The following is a 13526-nucleotide window of genomic DNA, read 5'->3' as shown; positions in this document are numbered from 1 at the left end:
ATATATATATATATATATTTGATTACCCCCCCCCCTCCTGGGCTTCTTGTGCCATAGCACATACCATATCACAAAGGGGGACCGCAAATGCCTTGTGGAAGGCAGTAATTTGCCATTGACAAAGACTGAAACATGATTTCTATGTTGATGGCTCACGCTCAAACCCTGTTCCGAGTTGATATCATCGATTCTGCATCTCACTATCTACAGACCTTTCTCAAAAATGGACTTCAGACTTCAAATTTATATCTTGAAATTTATTTATACTGAGAAATTCATGTTGTTTGGATCGTTCGGTCGCGATTAACTCTTTTTTGAATATTTAGTTATTTCGATCCATTCACCGACCTCTCCATTCAATCTTATGGCAGCTTTCTATTCCCAACACAGGTTTCTAATCCACAATCAAACACCTTCACATAATCCATGAAACAGATCTATAGGCCCTGTTGAAGCTAAACTGTTCATCTGATACATTTTCCCTGATGGTTTCTTTAACGCGATTTATTTCAACACTCAAGTAAATCTTTCTCATATAACTCGTCAAACTTACATTCCTATGTTTGTTACAATCAGACTATTTGGGTGGAGCAATAAATATTGATTCTATTCTATTCCAAAGACATCTAAAGAAGTAACTAGTATAAGCGCAATGTCACCTTTCCCAGGTGCTTTTCCCTTTTCATTTGATTAATGGCCATTCCATTTCAGTTGGTGTCATTGCTCCTCCTTCCACGGGCTTTCTCATCGTTGGTCTTTCACTCCTTCCGTCATATTTATATAGACATATTGATGTAATTATTCCGCCTTCTTCTGCCTGGCTCCTCATCTGCCAGGACTGAGCCATCTTCGTCTTTAATACAATCTGTCAGGATTTTCTTTCTTTTTATGTAACTTCTTTAACCTTCTCATGCATTATTTGTTCGTTTTTTCCTCAATGTCTTCAATTTCTTCGCAACATGCTTCTACATAGCCTTCCTTTGCTATTTTGCACATCATCCTGATTTCTTTGTTCACTTCATTATACCACTTTCCCCATCTTTTCCAGTATCTCGCTAGTCATAAAATTTTCGGTACACACTGTTCTGCTGTTTTTATCAATTTATTCGGTATAAACTTCCATGATTTTCTTCTATATTGATGTTTAAAGGAATTTGACACACACACAGGTAAAAGTGTCTTACAGCCACTTGACCCCGTCCCCCCTCAACGGTTGTCCAATCAAATTGCGCAGAGAGAAAAACATGTGAAGAGTTTCCGCATTTCTGCAAATTGGCGAAATCGAGCAATTTCCAATTCCTTTCAAACGCGCGTGCTCTGAACATTTTTGGATTCGCTGTACTTATGCATGTCAAATGCCTTTAACATCGTAGCTAAATATGTTCTTACCTGGATATGTTCTTACTCTTTGCACAGCATTTCTAAAACGTTATTTTATCAATTTGTTAAATTATGTTTGAAATGGGTGTTTGTTGCAATCATTCTGTCAACTCTACTAAGCTTTTGGCTCGTTCATTTCTCTGGCCTAATCTACACTTTCCAACGGGTTTGCTATCTTATTTTTCCAATTTTTGCATTAAAATCATCATCGTTGCAGTCACTTGTGGCCTTGTGGGGGCAAAGCATTGTAACACAACGCGTCAAACGGTTTGCCACTAAGTCGCACTAGCATAACTCTGTTAGAGGTACACTAGTCCCTAGCAATACTTTTAACTCTTTCTTGATCGATAACCTCCTCCACATTTTGCAAAACAATAGAGCCTTTTTCAAAATATTTTGATAAGATTGTGAAGTTTTTCCTTGACCTCTCCCCCCTCTTCCCCCCACTTTCCAACCTGCGTCGGAGTCCATGTCATTTCAATGCTTATCAACATCAGAAAGACATTACATGAAGCTGATGCCAATAAATGGCTTTATTCAGAAAGGAAACGACCTAACCATGTAACATTAAGGCTTAGTAATTAAAGGTATAGTACAGTTTATTGTACAATATTAAAATTAGTTGATTGTCAATCGGAAACTATTTGTACCCTTCACCCTCCCAAAAAATCCGTCAATGACAATTTCAAAATCTACCTGCAAGCAATAGGATCTGGGCACCAGATGTAAAAGAGCTGAATTACAACCAACCCGTGCTGTAACAGATTTTTGAAAACACCTTTTTGCTACGTATCACGTTAGGTAATATGTTCGCATAGAAGATTCTGCAGTTCTGTTTCTTGCATATAAAATAGCAAGCTCTTATTCGTTTTCAGTTCAAGTATTCTGCTTTACCTTGCATGTTCCATGTCTTTGAAACATCATCTACCATCATTTTGCCTCGCCTCTTAAATGCTCGACCTATGGCTAGAAACAAACTTTTCACCTCTGTGACGGGTGAAACTAGTCACACAGGCTTCAATAAACTCTTACTAACACAGTTTTCAGCAGAAAAACAAACAATTCTTCAATTTTTCCATTGATAGATGTCTTCTGTGCTTAGTTTATTTTTCTTTTGAGTAGCACTCTGAAATGAGGAAAAGTTTGACTTTATCAGATAACAGAAGAAAGGTTTCAATCTTCAAAATTTTCATTTATAGGTGCACCATTCACTCTCTTTAAAACAGTTGATACATGAGAGCCGTGAGTTTGAATTTTATGGTCAATAGCATATTGCAGTCAAAAGAAGTCTGCAGCTATGCAGTCATAAAAAAATTCTGTAATAGACAGGACATATAGCCTGACAATCTGACATTCAAGCTAATGTTTGCTTTCTCAACGGATTCTGGTAGTAGGGAGTTCAGGCTTTCATAATCTGCCAGGTGACTTTTTGGAAAATGCCTGGATGTCACGTGACTGATGACGTCATTTAACGGTAAAAAGTCAGACAAAATCTTCGTTAGCTCCTCACTGAAGGGTTATTTTTTAACGCAACTTACATATATTGACTCGTCTCATTGCAAGCTTACAAATGATATATATTTAAGCAAGATTTGATGACATAAGTATTTTCATTATGACGTCATAACAAATTTTGCATGACGTCATCAAATATTTTATTGTCATAAAATGATACGTTAGCATAATTTTGTTTTAATATGACGCTGGCTGTCAGCAAAAGCTTTTCTTTCAAATGTTTTTCAATCAAAATAATTAGTATTTAGTTCATTTAAATTGAATTTGTGCCAACCGCAATAGCCAAAGTTTAAATAAAGAAGTCGTTACTATCTGACGAGTGAGTCACTTCTTCCTCCGAAGTTGCAAAGTCTTGCTCCCACTTTGAGCCGGACAATGATTTCTCTGCATCCGCATTTGAATGTTAAACTAAATCGGAAGAATGTCTTGGCAATATAGGCTATCCAAGATGTCCTACCGATGTGCTGAAGGTGCATGACTTTTTTCAATAAGGCTATCTTCTGCTGCGAAATAAGGCCATCTCATAAATAAAATACTCCATCTGGCATTTTTCTGATGGTGGATTTATATATGGATTTGGCTCCTGCACATGAAATTAAGACGAACAGCTTTATCTCCTTGTCAGAGTACACCTTCAGGAGTTGCAAGACTAGAGTTATGGTTTTTATGGGATTAGCCTGCGCCGCAGACCCAATCCTCCAAAACATCTAAAAATGGCAAGGAATAATTTTCTTCCTTTTCAAATGTAAACTGTAGGGCTGTGTGAAGGCCATTAAGGCATTTTAGGAAAGTATCACACTCAGCCTCTGTCTCATGTGTCATCCTATTCTCTTTGGAGGATTGAGTCTGCGGCGCAGGCTATGATGGGATATGAAAATGCCTTTTCGATAGAGGCAGCCTTGCCAATCACGAAAGCTTGGTGGTCTTCGTTCATTATCGAGACTGCCTTCGCTCTTTTCTTGGATCTTTGTGCCCCAGAATGCAGCTTAAGTTTCTGACTATACTTTCGTTGCCAGCAACAACCTACAATTCGAGCAAAATAGCTCATTTCTTCGAGATATTTCTTCCATGTTAGCGCTAGTGTCATCAGTCCGTGAGAACATTTTGTAAAAACGCCACCAGAAAACGCCAGATGGAGATTTGATGAGACGGCCTGAGTTTGTAGCATCAAACCCAAGGAAACATTCAGTGTTTGGTTCAAGAACATTCATGGATGTGCTAATCCTCCTTATGAGGCTAAAGCAATGAAAGTGGAAACAAAGTCAACGCTAAATATTTAGAAACAGCACACGAGCAAGCAAACGGCAAAAGAGAGTCAGCAAGGCAAGTGCATATAAAGAGTGGAGAGCAAAAGATACTCCAAAGTAAGAAGAGTATTTTTAAAATTGATGTAAAAAAGAGAATCTTATGAGACTTGCTCCCGAATTCTTTCGAAGCGCTGAGGGTCACAGGCCCCTGACAATTCAATTTATCGTAGCTTAAGGAGGAGAAGCATCGGAGACTTCAAAAAGCAAGTAGAAGTCCCTCCAAGATGTAACCACAAAAAGGCGGAAACCAGAATATTTTGCATGGTAACTCGAAAGATGCAAAAGTAGTTGCTGTTGCAAAAGATACTGATTTATGTGTGCTGCTTGTTCATGCAACACAGAAGTGCAAACCCACAAATTAGTGGGTTATGTGCATAAATAACAAACAAATCGTCAAGATTCGAGGCATCGTTGAAACTTTTGGTTCCAAAATTTGCTGTATTTTATTACAGATTAATTGAATTGTATGCTGAGACAACTGCATATAAGCACAACATTGATAAGGTTACTGTGGAAAAAGCTAACGAGGAACCAGAAACAAGTCATCATTAAAAGTCTCTCCGAAGGAGTTATCGCAAAAGCAAAGACATTCGCGAAACAGCAAAATATAGTGGAACAACATATAAAAGCTATTTAGGGACAAAGATATTTATCAAATCTGAAAAAAATCATCTGCAGCAGTTCCAGCAGATCCATAATCACTCAAACAGAAAAGAATTAAATTGTATCAACTTAACAAGGTTATTTTGGCTACACTGTTTAGGTGCAACTACTACAAGACATGTCCCAAAAGCCTGATATTGAAATTTGGACGACATACTCGACCGTTTAAAGTCTAAATGGTTCACAGGAAAGCAGCTTCCTCATCTCCAATACCATCTTTACATCACAAGAATATGAAGGTGACGCAGGAGATGAATTTACCCATGAAGAAAATCATACACTTTCATACCCAGCGCTAAAGACCTATAGTGCGAAGACATCTTGGACAGCCTATAATAGTGCGAAGATATTTTCCGACTTAGCAACAGTCAAATGCAGATGCAGAGAAATAATTGTCCGGTTCAGATTGAGAGCAAGACTTTGCAACTTCGGAGTAAGAAGTGACTCACTCGTCAGATAGTGACTACTACCTGTTTCGAACTTTGGCTATTGCGGTGGGCACAAATTCAATTTAGATGAACTAAATACTAATTATTTTGATTGAAAAACATATGGAAGAAAAGCTTTTGCTGAAAGCCAGCGTCATATTAAAACAAAATTATGCTAACGTATCATTTTATGACAATAAAATATTTGATGACGTCATGCAAAATTTGTTATGACGTCATAATGAAAATACTTATGTCGGCAAATCTTGCTTAAATATATATCATTTGAAAGCTTGCAATGAGACGAGTCAAAATATGTAAGTTGTGTTAAAAAATAACCCTTCAGTGAGGAGCTAACGATGATTTTGTCTGATTTTTACCGTTAAATGACGTCATCAGTCACGTGACATCCAGGCATTTTCCAAAAAGTCACCTGGCAGATTATGAAAGCCTGAACTCCCTACTACCAGAATCCGTTGAGAAAGTAAACATTAGCTTGAATGTCAGATTGTCAAGCTATATGTCCTGTCTATAACCACAACTAAGAATTATCTTATTTTAAACACTAAAGTGAGCATTCTTTGTTTACAGTAATCTATGATCATCAAACATTTCTTCACAGAGACAAATAAACAAAAATACCATTTTAACAGAAAGACCAATATCACAATAATTAGACTGACAATTTACTTCAATTTTTTAATTACTATTATATATATATATATATTTATATATATAGCGGAGATTTAATCACTGTTTATTAATATACATGGTTTATAAAACTTTTTTATCTAATATATGAATGATGTTTTAAAAGAAGCGTTACAAAATGTTCAAACAAAGTATTGCATGTTTATTCATCCCATTTCATACATCGCGAAATAGCCTTCTTCCATTTACTGTACATACTTTCCCTTGTTTTTGCATCTAGGGCTGGCGAGAATCTTTGAAGCTGCTTTGAATCCTTCGCCATCTTTTGGAGGTCCCAAACCTCAACATCCTTGGCTACACCTGCAGCAATTGCAGCACCAAGAGCTGTTGTTTCAGACATACTTGGCCTTAACACATCAATCCCCAAGATGTCTGCTTGCATCTGCATCAAAAATTTATTAATAGTCATGCCACCATCAACCAGCATAGACTGCAATGGAATTCCAGAGTCTTGGTTCATTGCATCTAGAATTTCTCTTGTTTGAAAGCAGATAGCTTCCAGTGTTGCTCTTACAATGTGTCCTTTGTTTGAAAACTGAGTAAGACCTATAATAATGCCACGGGCATCAGTTTGCCAATATGGTGCAAAAAGTCCTGAAAAGGCTGGCACAAAATACACTCCTCCGTTATCTTTTACAGTTGATGCAACTTCTGATGACTCTTGGGCACTTTTTATAATGCCCAAGTTATCTCTCAACCATTTAATTGCAGCCCCTGTGATAGCAATAGAACCCTCTAAAGCAAAGTGTGTTTCACTTTCTGGCCCAAACTTGTATGCCACAGTGGTAAGCAAACCATTTTTTGAAAATACAATATCTTTCCCAGTGTTATAAAGCAGAAAATTTCCAGTTCCATAAGTATTCTTGGTATCACCTCTTTTGAGACACAGTTGGCCAACAAGAGCTGCTTGCTGGTCCCCAAGAATCCCTGAAATTGGAGTTCCTTGTAAAACAGTAGACTGGAGCTTCCCATAAATCTCAGATGAGCTCTTGATTTCAGGGAGGATGTGATCAGGTATTCCAAAGAATTCACAAAGCTCTGGGTCCCACTGTTGTGTTTGTAAATTCATCAGCATAGTACGACTGGCATTTGTGACATCAGTATAATGTTTCCCACCATTTGTACCACCAGTTAGATTCCAAAGTATCCATGTGTCCACAGTACCAAACAAACATCTCTGTTCTGCCACAGCTTTTCTGACCACCTCATCGTTATCCAGCAGCCACTTCAGCTTGACAGCACTAAAATAAGTTGCCAATGGCAGACCACATTTCTTCTGAAGAAAGTCCTTAGACTTGTTGGGTGTCTTCGCAATCAGGGTGTCAACAGTTCCTTTTGTTCTTGCGTCAAGCCAAACAATTGCATTTGACAATGGCTTCCCCGTTAGCTTGTCCCAAACAACGGTTGTTTCTCGCTGGTTAGTGATGCCTATTGATTTTATAGCATTCAACCTGACCCCCTTTTCCTCGCATTCTTGGAGAGTTTTCTCCATACAACGCACTGTTTTTGAAAGCATTTCCTCTGGATCTTGCTCGCACCATCCTTCAAATGGATGAAAACTAGAGATCTCCTCCTGACTGAAACAAAGTAATTCGCTTGTTTTTGCATTGAAGACCAGGAACCGCGAACTTGATGTCCCTTGATCGATAGCACCAACAAATGGCCCATCGCTAATGTTTTCTACATCCATAATAAATGACTTGCGCTTACCGCCACTCTGTGTTACCGCCTGAAGACAAATTCACACCTTCTTTCGCCACATAGGCCGCATATGCAGATCTCATGCTGACTTTTTCATTCCTCGAGGATTAATGTTGTTGCTGTTGTTGCTGTTGTTGTTGAACTTAGAAGTACATTAAAAGCTCAGTTATGCCCCTTCCTTTAAGCCCATTTCTTTTAAGCCCCCTCTTTTAAGCCCCCTCTCTATTAAGCCCTCCTTATAAAGCACGTCAAACAAAGACTACATGCGCCGTTAGGAATTAAGTGGAAAATGATGTTGATCCTTTTCGAAAGAATCCCAAAGGACGAAATTTGTTTAGAAGATGTCCCAGGGCTATAAATTTAAATTAACCCTGGTGATTCTGTATTTTATATTTTTAAGTTGTAACTGCTGCCGTCCATCCTTGGCGATCACACTAGTCCCCCTGGGTAAGATTGCAAATGAATTTTGCTTTCCACCAGGGCAGTATTACACACTTTGTGCAGTATCAATTTAAAAATGTGCAGTATTGATTTCGAAAATGTGCAGTATTGAATTTTGGGATTTGTGAAAATGTCTAATTGCCGCTATCCCCGATTCTCGCTTTGTTCACAAAATGTGAATTTTCCCCGTCAGTTCGATATAGAGGTCATGTATTGCAAATCTCGTATGACCATCGGAATGACTCTCTTATCAAAACTTAAAACAAAACGAAATGCCTAGAAATTTCCAAAAATTGCAACAACAAAATTTCCTATAAAAAATGTAGTTATAAATGTGCAGTATTAAAAATTCCTTAAAATAGGCCCTGCTTCCACAACCCAACTTCCGGTTTGTCTTGAAAGGTGGGAGGATGAAAGTACACCAGCATGAAGCTCGTATGCTCAAGGCCAATGCACACTTGCAAGCTCAGCTTTTAAAATGGCCGTAAAAAGTCTAATGCTTACTCGAGCATTGTTACAGTGAGCACAAACTCCACAACTTCTATGCCAAAAGCAAAAACCAAGCGAGAACAAAAAGGCAAACCTTGTCACCAATTGACTTTCGGTTTTCCTGTTTCATTGCAAATAAATCCAACCGAACATTTTGGTCCTAAACGTATAATTTTTGGATTTTCGGTTTTTTCTGTTTCGGACAAAAAAGAAGTTTCGAATGGTGGAATTATGCTACGACTAAGAATGTTATGAATAAAGAATCTGATGCATGCCACTGAAAGATTGAAAGGAAGAATAGAGCGGGTAGCATGTTTATGAATGATTGCTATAAAGTCTTTGCTTTTAAGCCACATGCCTTGATTCATATTTACTTGCTAAAACCTTTGGCTTGCAGGTGTTACAATTCATTTAACGAAATATTGCTTTGCGTGATATTTCGGTACCAAATGTGAAGGAATAGTTAAATTTACAGGAGTCCATTTCAAAAGAAATCGAAGAATGGAATCGGTGCCTCATCTAAAAGAGATGGTACGGTGAAAGGATGTATTGAAATCTACTGTATTGTATTGTAATCTAGTATCAAGATTGCAATGCAAACTTGGATTGGGTAAGATCTTTCACTCTTTCATAAAGAAAAGAAAATCAAAATGAAAAGACACAGTTGTAAGAAAGTGCCGGCTGTAATTTAAGTAGGCAATGCAACATGTAAACAGAATGAAAAAAAATTGATTTGCCGAGATGATCTAACAGTAGTTGAATCAGCCAATATTTGCAATGTACTTGAAGGAAATCAGTCATTGATAAGAAATCATAAATAATGAATGCACTTTCTTACTTATTTGGAATGTGAAAGACAGATGTGCATAAGTTTGATTGGAAAAGAAAAGCACCAATCGACCTAATTAAACATCAAAATCAAGACAGTCAGCAGAAATATCCTAAAGATGAAGACAAGAATAATAGCTCTATTGAGCCAACTTTGGGACATTTGGTATTAACTGAGAAATAAGGTACATTAGAGTGGAATATGTGCTAGGATGGTTGTTGGTACACCGCAAATTGTCATATTTGCGTTGTCAGCAACGGGTTTGTCTCTCAATGCATTAGAACAAGTCTTGCTGTTTAAGCAGCAAGACCTTGGCAAATCGTTTACAACTCTGATATTGTTGTTGTCCTACAGTGACTGCATTATCTGCTTATCCTCAATTTGTAGGGCCTCGGGAATCGCGCTTGGCATAGACACAAAGCACAACGAGCTTTTCAATGCAGCTTCATTTTCGCTGATACTTCTAGGGTTCCTTGGGAATTCGACTATTGTATGGCTTATGACAATGGAAAGGTTCTTAGCTACCTGCTTTCCGTTTAAGCACCGAAGCCTTGTGAGCAAGTGGCGGACAGTTAAAATGGTCGGGTTATTGTGGACGCTGTCTGCGATTATTTCCGCTGTTGTCGCTTATTTACAATTCAAAGAGGGCGGGCATTATTTTCTAGCACCGCGAATCTTGAGATCATTTTTCATATCAACATTTGGTTTACTGTTGGTTTGTTACAGCATCATTTTCATGAGAGTGCGGAGAAACAACATGAAACAGTCAAAATGCAATCAAAGTTACAAAGAAACAAATGGGAGAAAAGGAAACCGATTGCGAAATAAACAGCAACGAAGTGTCTTGAGTCTTTGCTGCAAAATAGTCTTATGTTTTTTCATCTGCCACTCAGTTTACGTTGCAAACAGTTTTCATAGTCCGAATAGGGCAAATTTGGAGGAAAGCTTCTTTACAGCCTTTGGTGTCTACCTAATAATTGCAGTGACATCCGTTGACCCGTTATTGTATTTCTTTAATACTTGCAAATTTAGATGTAAAAACAAGAACAATAGTCAATCGGCTCGAAATCCCTCAAGTCAGCGGTCAACAACTGAACGAGAAATGAATTTGAAAGAAATTTGCACCTGAAGAGGAAGGCTCATGAATGTTTTCAAAGTTTTGACAACAACAAGTGTAAAAGTAACATGGTAACATACCAAAGGACATACAAACATGAGGACATACAAAAATAGTTTATATGCAAAAACTTTTGCTTAGAAAGTCTCGACACATGAGTTGCTTCAGCAACATCGGACTCAGGCGCTAATTCTGTTTTTTATGGTTTCACAACTCGTCCGAAATACAGGACGTAGCGGAATGTGTTACTGTTGTGATGGCACGGCGGTTGCGTTGTATAAAAAGCAAACCGTATTGGGAAAATGTGTCCGGTATCATCATGACAGAGTCAACGAATCAAGACATTAATTTGCAGTAGTTTATTGGTTTTGCACTCAAATGTAAATTGAAAGCTAGGCCTAGGATTAGCTTTGGAATCTCCTTTTCCAATAGTTTGGCAAATCATGGAATATCTGTGAACGCCGCGAGCAACGTCAGTCACTATTCATTAAATGTAGATCACGTAGAATTAATACTTCAAAGCAAGCATGAATCAGATTTCAATTAATCTAAACTTAATTGGATGGCGAAAACTACTATGTGACTTTCTCGAGTTTTTACATCAGTGAACTAAGCCTTTGATAAACGAGCGAAGAACGACAAGGCAAAGCTCTAACGTCTTTTTTAGTAAAAGATGCTCATATTGTGAATTTCGTGATACATCAAATTCCATTCGTTTGTTTAAAAATTCATAAGAACAGAAAAAGTTCTTTGCATACAGTTTTTCTAGATATTCAATTGCTATCTAGTCAAATGTTTGTAGCATTTATCCACTCAAATATATGCTGCCTCAAACTGCTCCGTCGGAATAACGACATTTGTTACATTTTGAATTGGACATAAGTTAGTCAAGTTAACGATGGAGCAAGGGAAAGAAAACTGATTTCTTTAAAAATGCTAAAGACTATCGAGCACCTTTTAAGTAGCCATTTGCTGTTTTGGCAATATAGTACTGCTAACTTTGCTGTTAGCACCCGCTCCCTCTATCTCTCACACCAAACCCCTTGGCATTGCTACTGTTTTGGTAACATTATTGGGTTTCAAAAATAAATTCAGGTTCATTATATTCTAAATTCTACAACATACATTTCCACAAAATACTAAATAAAAATACAGCAACATCAAATATCAAACAATAACTATAACAATAAGATATGGAACACAAATTATCTGTGGGATATGTATGTATGGGGAATTATTTAAAGGAGGAACTCTCTCAGTAGCAAAGCTAGTCGAGAAGAGAGGCCCCCCTATAGTATACATCATACTATAGATATTTAAGCACTTCAAAAATATCAAATAAATAGTACCGAAAATGAAACTCCGATTTCTGTAAGTGGGAAGTGAAAAACAGGGTGAAAAATTTCATGGATTAGCTGTTAATGTTTTTTGCAAGCAGATATGACTTCAATTTATGACGAAAGCAGTAGGAATGCTATTCCACGATGCAGCACCAGAAAAACGGACAGATCTTAAACCATATTGAAGGGTGTTTTTTTGAGTTAAGAAAACGTCTTTCTTAAAAGCCTTTCGAGTATCATGCTGATGAATAGACTTGATTGATTCAAAGTACGAGTGAAAGCAGACAGGCGATATCTTATTGATACATTCATAAACAAAGGATTTTAATTGAAACAAGTCTTATAATTTTAAATTTTTCAAGTCAGAGAAAATGGGAGAACAAGGAGAACAGAAACTTTGAAAGGCAATAGCTCTGGTCACTCTTTTTTGCAATAAGAAAACTGGATGAATGTGAATGTCATAGGCAAAACCCCAAACTACAAGTCCATACTGGAGAAAAGAAGCCAGCAAAGAGTTGTAGAGACATAATAACACATCAACAGGAACGAAGTGTCTTATCTTAAAAAATATGCCCCAAGTTCTAGCTAACTTCTTAGCAAGTTCACTTGAATGGTATTTCCAGCTAAGATTCTCATCAAGTAGAATACCAAGGAATTTAACATATTGAGATTGTTTTATGATTTGTGTTCCGATTTTTATGTTTATATTGTCTGTTAAAGGGCGTTGGTATGACCTGAAAATTATGAAATTAGTTTTCTCAATATTTAAAGAAATCCTGTTAGCATCAACCCATTGTTTGACATAACCCAATTCTTTATTGACAACTTTTTCAAGTTCGCCAAATTTGTCAGCTTCAAAATATATATATGTGTCATCAGCAAAGAGATAAAAAAAACAAGTTTTTGAGATGAATTATGCAAGTCATTTATGAAAATAAGGAAAAGCAAAGGCCCAAGGACAGAGCCTTGTGGTACCCCACATGTGATGCTAAGTAGATTAGAACTAAAACCATTAACAGATACATCTTGTTCATATTGTTTTCTATCAGTAAGATAGGATCTAAACCAGTTAAAAGCTGGACCACGTATTCCATAGTGTTCAAGTTTTCCCAAAATAATTTCATGATTTACCGTATCAAACGCTTTTTGCAGATCAAGAAAAATTCCACATCCATATTTTTTGTTGTCTAGATTTTCCTTTATATTTTCTGTCATGCTAATGAGTGCATGGTTTATAGAATGGCTTGCACGGAAACCAAATTGAAGTGAATACAGAACATTGTGTTGTTCTAAGAAGTTATACAGACGTTTATACATTACTTTTTCTGTAATTTTGCTGAAGACTGACAAAAGGGATATCGGTCTATAATTAGATGTTGTAGCAGAACAACCTTTCTTGAACAGAAGAATAATTTTTGCTAGTTTTATTTGATCAGGGAAAATGCCACACTGAAATGATTCATTTATGATTCGAGACAATGGAGAGGATATTAATGAACATACAATTTTTAAAATTTTAGTTGAAATACTTTTTGGCCCTATAGATTAGCTTTCTTTTAACAGAATGATTATATCAAATATTTCAAAAGAGACAGACGGAGAAAT

At 37.0% G+C, this 13526-nt stretch overlaps 1 protein-coding gene across 1 annotated transcript; it reads right to left on the bottom strand.

The window, feature by feature from the left end:
- Positions 1-5934: 5934 nt before the first annotated feature.
- Positions 5935-7818, bottom strand: LOC135690659 (glycerol kinase 3). Its single transcript, XM_065208274.2, has one exon. The coding sequence runs from the start codon at positions 7692-7694 to the stop codon at positions 6147-6149; it is 1548 nt and encodes a 515-aa protein (XP_065064346.2). The 5' UTR covers positions 7695-7818; the 3' UTR covers positions 5935-6146.
- Positions 7819-13526: the final 5708 nt, after the last annotated feature.

This window comes from Rhopilema esculentum, chromosome 4, assembly GCF_057945365.1.
Source record: "Rhopilema esculentum isolate cy_ngs chromosome 4, ASM5794536v1, whole genome shotgun sequence".
NCBI classification, from domain to species: domain Eukaryota; kingdom Metazoa; phylum Cnidaria; class Scyphozoa; order Rhizostomeae; family Rhizostomatidae; genus Rhopilema; species Rhopilema esculentum.
The sequence above is the reverse complement of the archived record's forward strand: the minus strand, read 5'-3'. Positions and strand labels throughout refer to the sequence as shown.

Coding starts and splice junctions, on each gene's coding strand:
- LOC135690659 (XM_065208274.2), bottom strand. CDS start 7,694: ATGGATGTAGAAAACATTAGCGATGGGCCATTTGTTGGTGCTATCGAT.